The sequence below is a fragment of the Aethalodelphis obliquidens genome, unplaced genomic scaffold (assembly GCF_003676395.1).
Source record: "Aethalodelphis obliquidens isolate GAN/ISIS:26980383/991018 unplaced genomic scaffold, ASM367639v1 scaffold47, whole genome shotgun sequence".
Taxonomy (NCBI): domain Eukaryota; kingdom Metazoa; phylum Chordata; class Mammalia; order Artiodactyla; family Delphinidae; genus Aethalodelphis; species Aethalodelphis obliquidens.
In genome coordinates, this window is record NW_020837991.1 from 3,472,800 (window position 1) to 3,493,645 (window position 20,846).

At 39.5% G+C, this 20,846-nt stretch overlaps 1 protein-coding gene across 2 annotated transcripts in view; it reads right to left on the reverse strand.

Annotated features, from left to right (window-relative positions):
• UGGT1 (UDP-glucose glycoprotein glucosyltransferase 1) overlaps nucleotides 1–20,846 on the reverse strand; it is a 120,919-nt gene that overhangs the window by 61,842 nt on the left and 38,231 nt on the right. For both annotated transcript variants that reach the window (XM_027082492.1, XM_027082491.1), the window contains exons 16-17: nucleotides 20,632–20,767; nucleotides 18,542–18,673 (exon numbers count right to left, since the gene is read on the reverse strand). In XM_027082492.1, coding sequence (XP_026938293.1) covers nucleotides 18,542–18,673; nucleotides 20,632–20,767 — 268 coding nt within the window. The remainder of the gene's footprint in view (nucleotides 1–18,541; nucleotides 18,674–20,631; nucleotides 20,768–20,846) is intronic.

Here is a 20,846-nt window from a genome sequence, read left to right on the forward strand (position 1 = left end):
AATTGTTCTATAATGTACTGAGCTCAATCTTTTGCCTTCTCCAGGACAAAAGAGGTTCCTTGGCAGGGAAGTACCAGGCAAGCAAACATATCTGAGACTTTTCCAACAATCGACATAGGTACATTCCCCCAGATATCAACCACAGACCCAAGACTAAGATTTTAGAGTAAAAACTATATTAGTACCCAAGATATAAAAAAAGCTCCTTAAAGCATTCTTGTTAAACATCTTGTAACTGCTATCTTCTGAAAATAGCAGAATTTTAAAATATATAACCATTTTAGATAGCACAAATAGAAAAGTACCTCAATTCGGTAACTAATACCAGTCATCAGCTTAGTTTCAGATCTAGCCACAGTGATAACTGATAGTACAGACTTATCTGATGGACTAACATGGCACAATGAGAAAGGCCTTCCAGGTTGACTTCTGCCATCTCTGTATATCATGGTTAAAACTTTTAAAAGGTACACTCCCAAAACTGTTACATTAATTCTGTTCTTTGACATCTCACCTATCTCAAAGAAGTTCATAAAAACTCAATTTAAATATACTTTGAGCTTTGAAAATCAATCTCCCAGGAAAACAAAACAAAATCCACATTATAACTCTCAGTGACTATAAGAAGTAATACTGGTTTTCTCTGAACATGGCAACTGAGTAAAAGGCACGAGTGGGAGGGAGATGTTTTGACTATAAACGTTCCATTTTTGCAACTTGCAAATAGATTATCAGACTAAAAATTAACAGAATGCAGGCCAATTATCAGAGTCACGCTTAAAAATTACACGTGAGAATTTCTACCAACTGATCACTAAAAATGTTAATTACACATAATTTTGAAACACTGACTACAAAGTCACGAATGAGCCATTCATAAATGATAACTGAGATTAATAAAGACTCAGAGTTAATACGCCAAATGTAAAATGTCTGCATGAATAAGTTAGAACTTTTCTTACTTTGACTTTGAAACATATAAATATGCACCTATCAGACTATATTCTCTTCAGTTCAAAAGATCTACTTTAATTGTACTACGTAGTTTTAGAAATGATTACTTCTTTCAAATACCAGGCATAGAAGATAACACAGCTTCAGATTTACACAAAGGTACAGATATTCCTAAGTGTAATAACATTTGCTAACTGCACTCATTCCTCCTTTAAAAAAAAACTGCACTCGGGCTTCCCTGGTGGCGCAGTGGATAAGAATCTGCCTGCCAATGCAGGGGACACAGGTTCGATCCCTGGTCCGGGAAGATCCCACATGTCGCGGAGCAACTAAGCCCGTGCGCCACAACTACTGAGCCTGCGCTCTAGAACCCGCGAGCCACAACTACTGAGCCCGTGTGCCACAACTACTGAAGCCCATGTGCCTAGAGCCCGTGCTCCTCAACAAGAGAAGCCACCGCAATGAGAAGCCTGCGCACGGCAACGAAGAGTAGCCCCCTCTCACTGCAACTAGAGAAAGCCTGTGCGTAGCAATGAAGACCCAACACAGCCAAAAATAAATTAATTTTTTTAAAAAATGCAGTCATTCCTCCTTTTCAAAAAAATCTATTTTTCTTGGGCTTTTTCATATGAGGGGTACAGCTCCTGCAAATTAAAAAATCTTACTGATCATTAGATTCTTAGGACCTCTGAGAATCTCTCAACATCCTTCTCTTGAGAGTATATGCCTACTTAAATAGCTAGGTAACTACGATCTGTTTATATGGGAAGGGCCTCTAACCAGTAGAGATGAGGAAAATGGCCAAATCTGGGAAACTATTGAGGAGTCAGGTCTGTGATACTCCCACCTGATTCTTCAGCAAAATCAAGATTTTAATGCAGAAAAGACAACGTGTAAAAATACCCTTTTCCCCAATTCGTCCACTATAGTCAATGTTTTTCAGGCAAATCCTTTTGATATAGCAATCATCCACAATAAAAAAAGCAACATGTACTTTTTCTTCAATAGGATGATAGAAAACCAGAGTTAAACATTTTCCAAAAGTGAAATATAAGAAAATTCCATTAATTTTCTCAAAGATTCCCGAAGTGGCCCTTCTTTCCTTTTATTTCACCTTTTCTTTTTCTACAGAGTACTACTCAGGCTGTTTGTGAAAATGTGAAAAATCACTACGTGCCCATATCAATATTATTTTATTTTTTTAAAAAAAAGGTAAGTGGCTGAACAGAAGGTTGCAGTACAATAATGGAAACATGTTCAGTCTAAACTGAGTAGCTCTCATGACCAGCTTCAACTCCAAACCTTAAAACAAGGAGATTTAACACTGAGGCAGGAGTGATGTCAGTATCATGGCTGAATAAGACTTCCCTCATTAGTGTCTCCCCCACAGAAAAACAACAACTTGGCATCTATCCACTGACAAAAGGGTCTTTGTGGGAGCTTTGGAATTCAGCACCATATGCCAAGTGGCCCGGGAGAAGTGTTGCAGCAGGTAACATGCAGACGGACTTTGACCCTGGCTGTGGGCTCTGCACTGATGCATGAGCTGGCTCCAGGGAGCCCCTGGGAAAAACTATCTTAATCAATCACCCATAGACAAGACAGCCTCTGTGAAGTCCAGGTTTCCAGCAAGAAGTTCCAGGACACCACCGGAGCAAAAAAATATGAATCTGGACACACTGGAGAGGGTAAGAGAACAGTCTGACTTTACTCACATCACCCCTCTCCCGAGGCAGTACAGCTTAGGGCCACAAGAGATCTTCTGAGCCTATGATTTCTCCTACAAGGGACATAAGAGCAATGGCTGAGCACTCAACCTCCCCAGCTATGTGGGATGCTGCCCAAGAGGCTCATTTCTCTCCCGCTCCATCCAGAATACTGACTTGTGAGTGGCATCACCATGGGTGAAGAGGCTGGGAGAGCAGCACACAGTGCACTCATAGGGCATTTAAGGAAGGCAGATCCTACTTACGGCATCAACAAGCCCACCTATGAGACACCCAGGACACCTCATCCACAGACGCCCCCAGATGACTCATGGGCACCCCGCAGTGCTCTGCACACACCTTACCACCATACACCCACACCCTGTGGCTGGCTGCCAGTGCACAGTCCTGACAAGGGCAGCAAGAGTGAGCTTCGCCAGATGGAGAGTGAGGACGTACAGAAAGCCAATCCACATCAGGAGGCCAGAAAGAGACAAACAACTTGAGCTTTAGTGCCACCGTGGGGAAAACAAAAAGGAGGTGGCCTGTCCGCACCCAGCCTGCGGGCAATGTAGAATCAAGAGGAGCTAAACAAACAAGTTCAGAATTCTGCACAAGAGGGAACAACAGCACGGAGCAGCTGTACCCACAGACATTCTGAGAAAGCCTCAGAATTCCAACCTTCCTGACATGGAAGGTATTTCTCTCCCAAAGCAGAGAGTAAAGACTGGCAGAAGTGACTGCTACCAGTCACTCCTGGTAGCAACTTAAAATTGCAAGGAACATGAAAAATCAAGAAAGCATAACATCACCTAAGGATCGCAATAATCTTCCAGTAACCAATCCCGAAGACATGGAGATCTGCGATTTACCCAATGAAGAATTCAAAATAGCTGTTTTGGGGAGACTCGGTGAGCTACAAGAAGACACAGAAGGACAATTCAACAAAATCAGGAAAACAATACACAAACAAAATCAGAATTTTTTTTTTTTTAACAAGAAATCAGAATTTTAACAAAGAGAGAGAGCATAAAAAAGAACCAAACAGAAATTCTGGAGCTGAAGAATATAATGAATGAAATTTTTAAAATGGTATAGCATTAACATCAGAGTGAAATCAAGCAAAAGAAAATAACCTACAAGTTAGAAGACAGGAACTTTGCAATTATCCAGTCAGGGGACAACAATAACAACAACAGCAACCGAAGAATTAAAGAAATGGTATATGGATGATTTTCAAATTACTGGAGTTCCAGAGAAGATGAGATAGAGAAGGGGGCAGAAAGCTTATTTAAAGAAATAATGGATAAGAACTTCCCAAATCTGGAGAGATTTGGATATCCAAGTTCCTGAAGATCATAGGTCACCAAAGAAAATAAATTTGAAGAGAACCTCTCCAAGACACATTATAATAAAACTATCAAAAGTCAAAAACAGACACTCTTAAGAGCAGCAAGAGAAGAAGAAGCTTGTAACTTACGAGGGAAGGCTAACAGTGGACGTCTCAGTAAAAAAGTTGCAGGCAAGGAGTGAGTGGGATGATACATTCTAACTGCTAAAAGAAAAAACTGCCAACCAAGACTACTCTACCTGGCAAAGTTATCGTCTAGAAACGGAGGAGAAATAAAGACATTCCCAGACAAACAAAAGCTAAGAGAGTTCATCATCACCAAACCTGCCTTACGACAAACGCTGAAAGGAGTCCTTCAAGCTGAAATGAAAGGACGTTAATTAGTAACATGAAAACATACAACACACTAGTAAAGGTAAGTATATAGTCAAATTCAGAATACCCTAACACTGTAAATATGATGGTGTATTAACCACTTAACTCTATAAAGGTTAAAAGACAAGAGTATTCAATGAAGCAAGAGAGGGCCCTCAACTATGAATTCTGTAGCAATGCCCTCCATGCTCAAAGGGAATGCGGGATGGATGACAGCTGCCTGAATTCCCCTCTAATGATGATGCTGTTCATGCAGAAAACTCCATCTTGCTGTTTTTCAATATAAAGAATATGCTGATGAAAAGCAAAAAAAAAAAGACACGAGTACTAAAAGTAACTATAGATATAATTTTTTATTGAATACACAATATAAAGAGTTAAGCTGTGATGTCCAAAACAAAAAAGGGGTGGGAATAATAAAAGGGTAGTTTTTATATTTGATCAAAGTTAAGTCATCAACATAAAAGAGATTGTTTTATCTATTAAACATTTTACGTAAGACTCATAGTAACCACAAAACAAAAATCTACAGTAGATTCACAAAAGATGAAGAGAAGGGAACCAAAGCATACCATGATGGAAAATCATCAGTTCACAGAGGGAGGCAGCAAGAGAGGAAAAAAGGAACAAGGGAAATATAAATCAGCCTCAGATAACTAATAAAATGGCATTACTACGTCCCTTATCTATCAACAACTACTCTAAATGTTCCTGTATTAAATTCTCCAATCAAAAGGCATAGAACGGCTGGATGGATTAAAAAATAAGACCCAACTATATGAGCCTACAATTCCTTGCGGCTTTAAGGACACAGACTCAAAGTGAAGGAATAGAAAAAGATACACTTACGTAAGTGGAAACCAGAAGAGAGCAGGGGTAGCTATATTTCTATCAGACAAAACAGAGTTTAAGCCAAAAACTGTAACAAGAGATAAAAAGGTCATTATATAATGACAATGGGGTCAATTCATTGAGAAGATTTAACAATTCTAAATATATATGCACCCAACATCAGAACACCTAAATATACGAAACGAATACTAACAGATCTCTAGGGAGAAAAAGACAACTATACAATGTTAACAGGGGAATTAAAGATATGGAAGCAGAAAACCATAATTCAAAAAGAGACATGTACCACAATGTTCACTGCAGCACTATTTACAACAGCCAGGACATGGAAGCAACCTAAGTGTCCATCAACACTTAGATGAATGGATAAAGAAGATGTGGCACAAATATACAATGGAATATCAGTCAGTCATAAAAAGAAATGAAATTGAGTTATTTGTAGTGAGGTGGATGGACCCAGAGTCTGTCATACAGAGTGAAGTACGTCAGAAAGAGAAAAACAAATACCGTATGCTAACACATATATATGGAATCTAGGACAGGAATAAAGACACAGAGGTAGAGAATGGACTTGAGGACACGGGGAGGGGGAAGGGTAAGCTGGGATGAAGTGAAAGAGTAACACTGACATATATACACTACCAAATGTAAAACAGATAGCTAGTGGGAAGCAGCTGCATAGCACCGGGAGATCAGCTCGGTGCTTTGTGACCACCTGGAGGGGTGGGACAGGGATGGTGGGAGGGAGGCGCAAGAGGGAGGGGATATGGGGATATATGTATATGTACAGCAGAAATTAACACAACACTGCAAAGCAATTATACTCCAATAAAGATGTTAAAAAAATAAAAAACAAAGATATGGAAGCAACCTAAGTGTCCATCAAGAGATGAATGGATAAAGAAGATGCAGTTTACATACACAACGGACTCCTACTCAGCCATAAAAAAGAATGAAATTTTGCCATTTGCAACAACATGGATGGACTTGGAGGGCATTATGCCAAGTGAAATAAGTCAGACAGAGAAAGACAAATCCTTTATGATCTCACTTACATGTGGAATCTATAAAATAGAGCAAACTAGTGAATATAACAACAACAAAAAAAAACAGACTCACAGATATAGAGAACAAATTAGTGGTTACCAGTGGGGAGAGTGAAGCTGGGAGGGACAAGATACAGATAGAGGATTAAGATGTATATTACGGGGACTTGCCTGGTGGCGCAGTGGTTAAGAATCCGCCTGCCGATGCAGGGGACATGGGTTCAAGCCCTGGTCGAGGAGGACCCCACATGCCACGGAGCAACTAAGCCCGTGTGCACAACTACTGAGCCTGCGCTCTAGAGCCCGCGAGCCACAACTACTGAGCCCGTGTGCCACAACTACTGAAGCCCGCATGCGTAGAGTCTTTGCTCTGCAACAAGAGAAGCCACCACAATGAGAAGCCCGCACACTGCGAAGAAGAATAGCCCCTGCTCACCGCAACTAGAGAAAGCCCGTGGGCAGCAACAAAGACCCAATGCAGCCAAAAATAAATGAATAAATGAATTTATTTAAAAAAAAACTCTAATAAATTTTTTTAAAAGATGTATATTATATATACATAATACATATCTTCCAGGATAACCTAGAAGAAATGGATAAATTCCTAGAAACATAAAACCTACCAAGACTGAATCATGAAGAAATAGAAAATCTGGACAGACCAATAATAAGTAAGGAGTCTGAATCAGTAATGAATATCCTCCCAACAAAGAAAAGCCTAGGACCACATGGTTTCCTTAGTGAGTGCTACAAAACATTTAAAGAGGAAGTAACACCAGTCCTTCTCAAACTCTTCCAAAAAACTGAAGCAAACAGAACATATTTTATGTGGCCAGAGTTACCCTAATAACAAAACCAAACAAAGACAACACACAAAAAAGAAAATTACAGGCCAATATCTCTGATGAACACAGATGCAAAAATGCCCAACAAAATATTAGCAAACTGAATTCAACAATACATCAGAAGGATCATACAGGGACTTCCCTGGTGGCACAGTGGTTAAGAATCCGCCTGCCAGGACTTCCCTGGCGGTCCAGTGGTTAAGACTTCGCCTTCCAATACAGGGGGTGTGGGTTCGATCCCTGGTCGGGGAGCTAAGATTCCACATGCCTCGAAGCCAAAAAACTAAAACAGAAGCAATACTGTAACAAATTCAATAAAGGCTTTAAAAATGGTCCACATTAAAAAAAAAAAAAAAAAGAAAGAATTCGCCTGCCATTGTAGGGGACACGAGTTGGAGCCCTGGTTCGGGAAGATCCCACATGCTACGGAGCAACTAAGCCTGTTCACCATAACTATTGAGCCCACGCTCTAGAGCCCACGAACCACAACTACTAAGCCTGCATGCCACATCTACTGAAGCCTGCGCGCCTGGAGCCCGTGCTCCACAACAAGAGAAGCCACCGCAATGAGAAGCCCATGCACCGCAATGAAGAGTAGCCCCTGCTCGCCACAACTAAAGAAAGCCCGCACACAGCAACGACGACCCAACGCAGCCAAAAATAAATAAATAAAATTTTTTTAAAAGATGATCTTCAAAAAAAAAAAAGGATCACACATCATGATCAAGTGAAATGTATTCTAGGGATGAAAGGATGATTCAACATCCCCACATCAATCAATGTGATACACCACATTAACAAAATGAATGATATAAACCACGTGATCATCTCAATAGATGCAGAAAAACCATTTGAGAAGATTCAACACCCATTTATGATATAAACTCTCAGTGAAGTGGGTATAGAAGGGACATACCTCAACGTAATAAAGTCCACATACAACAAATCCACAGCTAACATCATACCCAATGGTGAAAAACTGAAAGCTATCACTCTAAGATCAGGAACAAGACAAGGATGCCCACTCTCGCCACTCATTTTCAACACAATATTGAAAGTCCTAGCCAGAGCAATGAGGTAAGAAAAAGAAATAAAACATGCCCAAATTGGAAAGAAGAAGTAAAACTGTTACTATTTGCAGATGACATGATTTTATGTGCAGAAAACCCTAAGACTCCACCAAAAAATTATTGGGAGTAATAAACAAATACAATAAAGTTGCAAGATATAAAATCAACGTACAAAAATCTGTTGCATTTCTATACGCTAGGCAGAAAGAGAAATTAAGAAAACAATCCCATTTATAATCACAATAAATTTAACCAGGGAGGTGAAAGATGTGCCCTGAAACCCGTAAGACAGTTGAAAGAAACCAAAGAAGACACAAATAAATGGAAAGATATTTCATGCTCATGGATTGGAAAATTTAACATTGTTAAAATGTCCATATTAAGGGACTTCCCTGGCAGTCCACTGGTTAGCACTCTGCACTTTCACTGCTGTGGGCCCTTGTTCAATCACTGGTTGGGGAACAAAGATCCTGCAAGCCATGCCTCATGGCCAAGAAAAAAATAAATAAAGCCAATTAAAAAAAAAACCGCACACACACACACAACAACAAAAAAGGTATTTCCCTGGCGGTCCAGTGGCTAAGACTCCACACTCCCACTGCAAGGGGTGCGGATTCAATCCCTGGTCAGGGATCCCACATCCTGCATGGTGCAGCCAAAAATAAATAAATAAAATGTCCATATTACCTAAGACAATTTACATTACAGATTCAATGTAATCCCTATCAAAATCCCAAGGACATTTTTCACAGAAATAGAACAAAAATTCTGAAATTTATACAGAAACAGAAAAGATCCTGAATAACCAAAACAATCCTGAGAAAAAGAACAAAGCTGGAGGCATCACATTTCCTGACTTCAAACTATATTACAAAGCCATACTAATACAAACAGCATGGTATTGGCAGGAAAACAGATACATAGATCAATGGAACAGAATGAGAGCCTAGAAATAAAACCAAACATATATGGACAATTTATGACAAAGGAGCAAAGAACATACAATGGAGAAATGATATCTCTTCAATAAATGGAGTTGGGAAAACCAGACAGCCACATGCAAAAAAAAAAGAAACTAGACCACTACCTCACACCATACACAAAAATTAACTCAAAAATGAATTAAAAACTTTAATGTAAGACCTGAAACCATAGAAGTCTAAGGGAAAAAAAGGCAGTATCCTCTCTGACATCCATCTTAGCAATATCTTTCTAGATATGTCTCCTCAGGCAAGGAAAACAAAAGCATAAATAAACAAATGTAATTATATCAAATGAAAAAAGCTTCTGCACAGCAAAGAAAACCATCAATAAAATGAAAAGACAACCTACCCAATGAGAGAATATATCTGCAAATAACATATCCAATAAGAGGTTAATGTGAAAAATATATTAAAGATCTCATACAGTTCAAGAACAACAACAAAAAAAACAACCTGATTAAAAAATGGGCAGAGGACCTGAATAGACATTTTTCCAAAGAAGACATACAGCTGGCCAACAGGCACATGAAAGGTGTTCAACATCACTACTCATCTTGGAAATGCAAATCAAAACCACATGAGATATCACCTCACACTTGCCAAAATGACTATTATCAAAAACACAAGCAATAACAAATGTTGGTAAGTATGTGGAGAAAAGAGAATCCCCTTGCACTGTTGGAATGTAAATTGGTACAGCCACTATGGAAAACAGTATGGAGATTCCTCAAAAAAAATTAAGAATAGAATATGATCCAGTAATTCCACTTCTGGTTCTTTATCCAAAGAACATGAAAACACTAATCCAAAAAATTATATGCACTCCTATGTTCATCATGGCATTGTTTACAATCGCCAAGATACAGAAACAACCCAAGTGTCCATCAACAGATGAATGGATAAAGAAGATGTGAGATATACATACACACACACAAACACACATACACACAATAGAACACTTCTCAGTCATAAAAAGAAGATGAAATCTTGCCATCTGTGACTACACGGATGGACCTTGAGGGTACTATGCTAGTGAAATAAGTCAGATGGAGAAGGACAAATACCATAGGATTTCACTTACATGTGGAATATAAAAAAGTAATAAACAAACAAAACAAAATAAATGAACAAACCAAACCAAACAAAAACAAACAAAGTATTGGATACTGGGGGCGGGGAAATGAGTAAACAGGATCAACTGTACAGTGATGAATGGAAACTAAATTTTTGGTGGTGGGCAAGCTGTAGGGGATACAGAAGTAGAAATATAATGTTGTACACATGAAACTTATATAATGTTACAAATCAATGTTACCATAATAAAATTATATTAAGTTAAAATAAGTGCAAGGAAGGAAGGAAACAAAAACAAACTGAATGACTAGAAAAAAAAAGTGAAACGCTAAAAAACAACTGGTGTTGAATTGGGTGTGGGTAAGACTTGAGAGGGAGATTATAAAATCTAGGATTCTGTACTCAGATAAAACAGAATGTATAAACAATGCATTATCAGTATGGTTTCTAATGAAATGATCGCTCAGATCTCAAACAGATGAACCAAAGGTTTTGTCCTTCATTCAAAAACATGAAAAAAAGCTGGTAAATAAATACACTTTTTTATTGTTTTAAATTGTTTCAGAAATGTATTTTGATGCCTTGCCTTAACATTCGTTTTCAATAAACTGACCACCTTGTTCCTGCTTACAATAAAGGTCCTTCACTATATTTAATGTCTCACTATTATCTTTAAATAAAGACTTTAAAATATTTCCCTATATCCTTATTATGAGACTTGGCCATTCTATTTATTACATTTCCTATTGCATTTCCATCTTTGGCCTAAACAATTAAATACATGACACACATTAGGCACACACATCATACCTTACAAGCATACATCATATACTTCCAACAGATTTTATCCAGAACATATATCACTCAGGTACTACCAGTGCATTATAAAGAGAAATTATTTTTCAATTGTATAGTTGATAGGCCAGCTAAAATCAATGATATCTTCACAAAATTGAAATATAAACTATATTTGCAGAGACAGAAAAGTGACCAGGTTTCTAAATTTTTGAATGCTAAGTACCAGAGGACTTCCGGGAAGATGGCGGAAGAGTAAGACGCGGAGATCACCTTCCTCCCCACAGATACACCAAATGGAACAACTCCTACAGAGCACCTACTGAACGTTGGCTGAACCTACTGAACGTTGGCAGAAGACCTCAGACCTCCCAAAAGGCAAGAAACCCCCCACATACCTGGTTAGGGCAAAAGAAAAAAATAAACAGAGACAAAAGGATAGGGACGGGTCCTGCACCAGCGGGAGGGAGCTGTGAAGGAGGAAAAGTGTCCACACACTAGGAAGCCCCTTCGCGGGCAGAGACTGCGGGTGGCGGAGTGGGGGAGCTTCGGAGCCACGGAGGAGAGCACAGCAACAGGGGTGCGGAGGGCAAAGCGGAGAGATTCCAGCGCAGAGGATAAGGGCTGACCGGCACTCACCAGCCGAGAGGCTTGTCTGCTCACCCGCTGGGGCGGGCGGGGCTGGGAGCTGAGGCTCCGGCTTCGGTTGGAGCACCAGAAGAGGACTGGGGTTGGCGGCATGGACACAGCCTGCAGGGTGCTGGTGTGCCGCGGCTGGCTAGGAGGGAGTCCGGGGAAAAGTTTGGACCTGCCTAAGAGGCAAGAGACTTTTTCTTCCCTCTTTGTTTCCTGGTGCGCGAGGAGAGGGGATTAAGAGTGCTGCTTAAAGGAACTCCAGAGACAGGCGCGAGCCACGGCTAGAAGTGCGGACCCCAGAGACGGACATGGGACGCTAGGGCTGCTGCTGCCGCCACTGGGAAGCCTGTGGGCGAACACAGGTCACTATCCACACCGCCTTCCGGGGAGCCTGTGCGGCCCGCCACTGCCAGGGTCCCGGGATCCAGGGACAGCTCCCCCGGGAGAACGCACGGCGCGCCTCAGGCTGGCAACGTCACGCCGGCCTCTGCCGCCACAGGCCCGCCCCCGCACTCCGTGACCCTCCTTACCCGCCCCCCTCCGGCCTGAGTGAGCCAGAGCCCCCGAGTCGGCGGCTCCTTTAACCCCGTCCTGCCTGAGCAAAGAACAGACACCCTCCAGCGACCTACACGTACAGGCAGGGCCAAATCCAAAGCTGAGCCCCTGTGAGCTGTGAGAAGAAAGAAGAGAAAGGGAAATCTCTCCCAGCAGCCTCAGAAGCAGCGGATTAAAGCTCCACAGTCAACCTGATGTACCTGCATCTGTGGAATACATGAACAGACAACGAATCATCCCAAATTAAGGAGCCGTGTGGATAAAAGTCTCTTGGTGCTGCAGCCAGGAGTCAGGGCTCTGCCTCTGAGGTGGGAGAGCCAACTTCAGGACACTGGTCCACAAGAGGCCTCCCAGCTGCACATAATATCAAACGGCGAAAATCTCCCAGAGATCTCCATCTCAACACCAGCACCCAGCTTCACTCAACGACCAGCAAGCTACAGTGCTGGACATTCTATGCCAAACAACTAGCAAGACAGGAACACAACGCCACCCATTAGCAGAGAGGCTGCCCCAAATCATAATAAGTCTACAGACACCCCAAAACACACCACCAGACGTGGACCTGCCCACCAGAAAGAGAAGATCCAACCTCATCCACCAGAACACAGGCACTAGTACCCTCCACCAGGAAGCTTACACAACCCACTGAACCAACCTTAGCCACTGGGGACAGACGCTAAAAACAACAGGAACTACAAACCTTCAGCCTGCAAAAAGGAGACCCCAAACACAGTAAGATAAGCAAAATGAAAAGACAGAAAAACACACAGCAGATGAAAGAGCAAGATAAAAACCCATCAGACCTAACAAATGAAGAGGAAATAGGCAGTCTACCTGAAAAAGAATTCAGAATAATGATAGTAAAGATGATCCAAAATCTTGGAAACAGAAGAGACAAAATGCAAGAAACACTTAACAAGGACCTAGAAGAACTAAAGATGAAACAAACAATGATGAACAACACAATAAATGAAATGAAAAATACTCTAGATGGGATCAATAGCAGAATAACTGAGGCAGAAGAACGGATAACTGACCTGGAAGATAAAATAGTGGAAATAACTAATGCAGAGCAGAATAAAGAAAAAAGAATGAAAAGAACTGAGGACAGTCTCAGAGACCTCTGGGACAACATTAAACACACCAACATTTGAATTACAGGGGTTCCAGAAGAAGAAGAGAAAAAGAAAGGGACTGAGAAAATATTTGAAGAGACTATAGTTGAAAACTTCCCTAATATGGGAAAGGAAATTGGTAATCAAGTCCAGAAAGCACAGAGAGTCCCATACAGGATAAATCCAAGGAGAAATACGCCAAGACACATATTAATCAAACTGTCAAAAATTAAATACAAAGAAAGCATATTAAAAGCAGCAAGGGAAAAACAACAAATAACACACAAGGGAACCCCGTAAGGTTAACAAATAACACACAAGGGAACCCCGTAAGGTTAACCCCGTAAGGTTAACAGCTGATCTTTCAGCAGAAACTCTGCAAGCCAGAAGGGACTGGCAGGACATATTGAAAGTGTTGAAGGAGAAAAACCTGCAACCAAGATTACTCTACCCAGCAAGGATCTCATTCAGATTTGATGGCGAAATTAAAACCTTTACAGACAAGCAAAAGCTGAGAGAGTTCAGCACCACCAAACCAGCTCTACAACAACTGCTAAAGGAACTTCTCTAGGCAAGAAACACAAAAGAAGGAAAAGACCTACAATAACGAACCCAAAACAATTTAGAAAATGGGAATGGGAACATACATATCGATAATTACCTTAAATGTAAATGGACTAAATGCTCCCACCAAAAGACGCAGATTGGCTGAATGGATACAAAAACAAGACCCTTATATATGCTGTCTACAAGAGACCCACTTCAGACCTAGAGACACATACAGACTGAAAGTAAGGGGATGGAAAAAGGTATTTCATGCAAATGGAAACCAAAAGAAATCTGGAGTAGCAATTCTCATATCAGACAAAATAGACTTTAAAATAAAGACTATTAGAAGAGACAAAGAAGGACACTACATAATGATCAAGGGAGCGATCCAAGAAGAAGATATAACAATTGTAAATATTTATGCACCCAACACAGGAGAACCTCAATACCTAAGGCAAATACTAACAGCCATAAAAGGGGAAATCGACAGTAACACATTCATAGTAGGGGACTTTAACACCCCACTTTCACCAATGGACAGATCATCCAAAATGAAAATAAATAAGGAAACACAAGCTTTAAATGATACATTAAACAAGATGGACTTAATTGATATTTATAGGACATTCCATCCAAAAACAACAGAATACACATTTTTCTCAGGTGCTCGTGGAACATTCTCCAGGATAGATCATATCTTGGGTCACAAATCAAGCCTTGGTAAATTTAAGAAAACTGAAATTGTATCAAGTATCTTTTCTGACCACAACGCTATGAGACTAGATATCAATTACAGGAAAAGATCTGTAAAAAGTACAAACACATGGAGGCTAAACAATACACTACTTAATAACGAAGTGATCACTGAAGAAATCAAAGAGGAAATCAAAAAATGCCTAGAAACAAATGACAATGGAGACACGACGACTCAAAATCTATGGGATGCAGCAAAAGCAGTTCTAAGAGGGAAGTTTATAGCAATACAATCCTACCTTAAGAAACAGGAAACATCTCAAATAAACAACCTAACCTTGCACCTAAAGCAATTAGAGAAAGAAGAACAAAAAAACCCCAAAGTTAGCAGAAGGAAAGAAATCATAAAAATCAGATCAGAAATAAATGAAAAAGAAATGAAGGAAACGATAGCGAAGATCAATAAAACTAAAAGCTAGTTCTTTGAGAGGATAAACAAAATTGATAAACCATTAGCCAGACTCATCAAGAAAAAAAGGGAGAAGACTCAAATCAATAGAATTAGAAATGAAAAAGGAGAGGTAACAACTGACACTGCAGAAATATAAAAGATCATGAGAGATTACTACAAGCAACTCTATGCCAATAAAATGGACAACCTGGAAGAAATGGACAAATTCTTAGAAAGGCACAACCTGCCAAGACTGAATCAGGAAGAAATAGAAAATATGAACAGACCAATCACAAGCACTGAAATTGAAACTGTGATTAAAAATCTTCCAACAAGCAAAAGCCCAGGACCAGATGGCTTCACAGGCGAATTCTATCAAACATTTAGAGAAGAGTTATCACCTATCCTTCTCAAACTCTTCCAAAATATAGCAGAGGGAGGAACACTCCCCAACTCATTGTACGAGGCCGCCATCACCTTGATACCAAAACCAGACAAGGATGTCACAAAGAAAGAAAACTATAGGCCAATATCACTGATGAATATAGATGCAAAAATCCTCAACAAAATACTAGCAAACAGGGCTTCCCTGGTGGTGCAGTGGTTGAGAGTCTGCCTGCTGATGCAGGAGACATGGGTTTGTGCCCCGGTCTGGGAGGATCCCACATGCCACGGAGTGGCTGGGCCCATGTGCCATGGCCACTGAGCCTGCGCATCCGGAGCCTGTGCTCCGCAACGAGAGAGGCCACAACAGTGAAAGGCCCGTGTACTGCCAAAAAAAAAAAAAAGAGCTCTCAAAATACTAGCAAACAGAATCCAACAGCACATAAACGGATCATACACCATGATCAAGTGGGGCTTATTCCAGGAATGCAAGGATTCTTCAGTATACACAAATCAATCAACGTGATACACCATATTAACAAATTGAAGGAGAAAAACCATATGATCATCTCAGATGCAGAGAAAGCTTTTGATAAAATTCAACACCCATTTATGGTAAAAAACCCTGCAGAAAGTAGGCACAGAGGGAACTTTCCTCAACATAATAAAGGCCATATATGACAAACCCACAGCCAACATCATCCTCAATGATGAAAAACTGAAAGCATTTCCACTAAGATCAGGAACAAGACAAGGTTGCCCACTCTCACCACTTTTATTCAACATAGTTTTGGAAGTTTTAGCCCCAGCAATCAGAAAAGAAAAGGAAATAAAAGGAATCCAAATCAGAAAAGAAGAAGTAAAGCTGTCACTGTTTGCAGATGACATGATACTATACATAGAGAATCCTACAGATGCTACCAAAAAACTACTAGAGCTAATCAATGAATTTGGTAAAGTAGCAGGATACAAAATTAATGCACAGAAATCTCTGGCATTCCTATACACTAAGGATGAAAAATCTGAAAGTGAAATCAAGAAAACACTCCCATTTACCATTGCAACAAAAAGAATAAAATATCTAGGAATAAACCTACCTAAGGAGACAAAAGACCTGTATGCAGAAAATTATTAAGACACTGATGAAAGAAATTAAAGATGATACAAATAGATGGAGAGATATACCATGTTCTTGGATTGGAAGAATCAACATTGTGAAAATGACTCTACTACCCAAAGCAATCTACAGATTCAATGCCATCCCTATCAAACTACCACTGGCATTTTTCACAGAACTAGAACAAAAAATTTCACTATTTGTATGGAAACACAAAAGACCCCGAATAGCCAAAGCAAACTTGAGAACGAAAAATGGAGCTGGAGGAATCAGGGTTCCTGTTTTCAGACTATACCACAAAGCTACAGTAATCAAGACAGTATGGTACTGGCACAAAAACAGAAAGATAGATCAATGGAACAGGATAGAAAGCCCAGAGATAAACCCACGCACCTATGGTCACCTTATCTTTGATAAAGGAGGCAGGAATGTACAGAGGAGAAAGGACAGCCTCTTCAATAAGTGATGCTGGGAAAACTGGACAGTTACATGTAAAAGTATGAGATTAGATCACTCCCTAACACCATACACAAAAATAAGCTCAAAATGGATTAAAGACCTAAATGTAAGGCCAGAAACTATCAAACTCTTAGAGGAAAACATAGGCAGGACACTCTATGACATAAATCACAGCAAGGTCCTTTTTGACCCACCTCCCAGAGAAATGGAAATAAAAACAAAAATAAACAAATAAGACCTAATGAAACTTCAAAGCTTTTGCGCAGCAAAGGAAACCATAAACAAGACCAAAAGACAACCCTCAGAATGGGAGAAAATATTTGCAAATGAAGCAACTGACAAAGGATTAATCTCCAAAATTTATAAGCAGCTCATGCAGCTTAATAACAAAAAAACAAACAACCCAATCCAAAAATGGGCAGAAGACCTAAATAGACATTTCTGCAAAGAAGATATACAGACTGCCAACAAACACATGAAAGAATGCTCAACATCACTAATCATTAGAGAAATGCAAATCAAAACTACAATGAGATATCATCTCACAGAATGGCCATCATCAAAAAATCTAGAAACAATAAATGCTGGAGAGGGTGTGGAGAAAAGGGAACCCTCTTACACTGTTGGTGGGAATGTAAATTGATACAGCCACTGTGGAGAACAGTATGGAGGTTCCTTAAAAAACTACAAATAGAACTACCATATGACCCAGCAATCACACTACTGGGCATATACCCTCAGAAAACCAAAATTCAAAAAGAGTCATGTACCAAAATGTTCATTGCAGCTCTATTTACAATAGCCCGGAGATGGAAACAACCTAAGTGCCCATCATCAGATGAATGGATAAAGAAGATGTGGCACATATATACAACAGAATATTACTCAGCCATAAAAAGAAACGAAATTGAGCTATTTGTAATGAGGTGGATAGACCTACAGTCTGTCATACAGAGTGAAGTAAGTCAGAAAGAGAGAGACAAATACCGTATGCTAACACATATATATGGAATTTAAGAAAAAAAAAATGTCATGAAAAACCTAGGGGTGAAACAGGAATAAAGACACAGACCTACTAGAGAATGGACTTGAGGCTATGGGGAGGGGGAAGGGTAAACGGTGACAAAGCGAGAGAGAGGCATGGACATATATACACTACCAGACGTAAGGTAGTTAGCTAGTGGGAAGCAGCCGCATAGGAGAGGGAGATCAGCTCAGTGCTTTGTGACCGCCTGGAGGGGTGGGATAGGGAGGGTGGGAGGGAGGGAGACGCAAGCGGGAAGACATATGGGAACATATGTATATATATAACTGATCCATTTTGTTGTGAAGCTGAAACTAACATACCATTGTAAAGCAATTATACTCCAGTAAAGATGTTAAAATGAAAAAAAGATAAAATAAAATAAATGCTTAGTACCTAAATATTTCACCATCACCACCTTTATTAACAGTAACCCCCAATAATAAGGATACGTAAGGAAAGTATAGTGTTGCAGTCAAATGAGAAGTGCCAGAGAATGTTTACCTTCCGATTCTGATCATAAGCAGAGTCAATCCCCAAAATGCTATTCACTTCCACATATGGATATTTCTTCTCCAGGACACTGACCACATGTTCAACTTTAACTTTTTCTCCAGTCCTTACTTTGTTATATATCTGAAGAAAGAAAAACCAGGTAACCAACTACACTTTCACATGTAAATTTTGGAGTATTTATTACAAAAGATTTCAGAATGAAGAGGAAAAATGAAAACAATAGCTAATTCTCTTAAAAAGAGCAAATGGGCCATATTAGCAATTCTCCCTTTTCCATATACTTCCTTATGCCTTCTTATGTTAGAAACTACATATTCTTAAAATGACTCAATCAGTTCATATTCACAGTAAGTCCCAAATGCAAAAATGTGTTAATTTTTTTAAAATCTGAATACTTATAAGTAATCCTTGAAATAAGAACTTATGTCCATGAAGTTTAAGGGGAAAAAATGTTTCAAAATACATATGGCATAGTCCTTGTTTTTAAAAGGCAGACATAAGACAATAACAAAACTGTGTCTGTACTGTTACAGTTAAGCATCTAGAAGGATGCAAGCTTTCAACAGTGGCTGCCTTTAAGGAGCAGGATTACGGGGGCAGAGACAGATTTTTTAATCAACACACTTTAATATTATTTTTTAAAAGTTTTAATAATGAACATAATTTTTTTTTACTTTTGCAACTGAAAATAAACAAAAAGAAATGAAAACTCTTTATCCTTTCCTTTATACACACAGCTCTGAGGGGAAAAACTTTAAAAAACAGACTTAAAAACCCTTATTATCCTCAGCAACTTCATTGGAACTTATTTCATTCTTCAGAGCCTACTGCTAACTAAGGTCCACCACCATTTCTCACAGAGATCACAGCAACAGCTCACCAACTAGTATCCCTGCCACTTTCTTTACCCTTCACCAGATCCATCTCCATACATGCATCAGAATGAGGTTTTAATTGGAGTTTAACTCTGTGATCTGGACACCTATTACCCAGCCTAATGGCCTCAATGACCAATGAGGTTCCCCTCTCCACTCTGCTCTCACAATATTCTGCTCAAGTCATACTAACAACCTGGAGTCACTACTTCTGATTTGCAGCCACTGTTCAACTGACTCCTGTTTTCCCTCCTACACTCAGCTGGGACAACTTCCCACTCCACAAAAATGTCCGTGGCCATCCCTAGTGGAGTGAGGTCCTAGTGCTGCTATAGCCAGCGGTGCTTCCCACACTGTACCAAATCATCTGTGTGGAGGCGTCCCCCACTAGATTGTAAGGTGTTTGAGGACGAGGGAAAATCTTACTCTTCTTTGTATCCCTAGCAGCTGGTACGGGCCTGGCAAAGGGTGCATCTTTAATAAAAGTTGGCCAAATAAATAAACATTTCAATTAATAAAAAATGCCCCGACTGAATCTCTAAACAGTAAACGTAACAAACATAATAAACAGCAGGCTGAAATCATGTTTATGGGTAAAATAAAAGTCATGAAAATAACTGCTTTAAAGATAAGTTTTTCAATAATTAACACTAATCTGTAAGCAAAAGAACTATTACTGGTCAACTTTTTATACTCAAAAATAGAAAAAAAAACAAGGAGAGTTCTCTGAACTTGAGCAAGTAACTTAAAATATATATATATAAAAATCAGGATATTTCACAGTTTCCAATTAAAATGGAGAAAACAATTAATAAGAATTTTATGACTTGAATATTAAACTGATTCTTAACGAAAATACCATGATTGTCTTAAAAGGGAAGAAAGCGAAGTTTTTTTTTTAAACAAGTAGAAAACATCACATTTACCAAAAGGCATTAATCAGTGATTTCAAATCGCCAAAAGGCAGAAAACTAAGATACATTAATGTATTAGTATCTAAGGAATCTTAGCTGAAATCACAACAATCTATTATTAACATTAGTATATCAATAAAGGCAACTCTGGAAATACAAAATACATGAAGTTTGTGTGAATAATTTACCTTTTTCTCTTTCCAGAAATACAGAATCTCCTTACCACATACTGTTTCTTAGAGTAAGTTAGATTTTTAAAAATTATTCACCATTTTGAACAAAAACATACGTGTGTCAGAGTTTGGAAGGCATGATAATCATCCACTTCTTGGGCAACATAATTATACGCTCTCAGAATAGCCACTCCAGCATCCTGCATCCCATCAACATCTTCAGAGTCATTAACCACAAAGATTAAACCAAGTCTGGGGGAGAAAGGGAAGGGCAAAAAGAAGAAAAAGAAACATCTCGAAGAATGCAACCAGTCAAATAAGGAAAGGCATC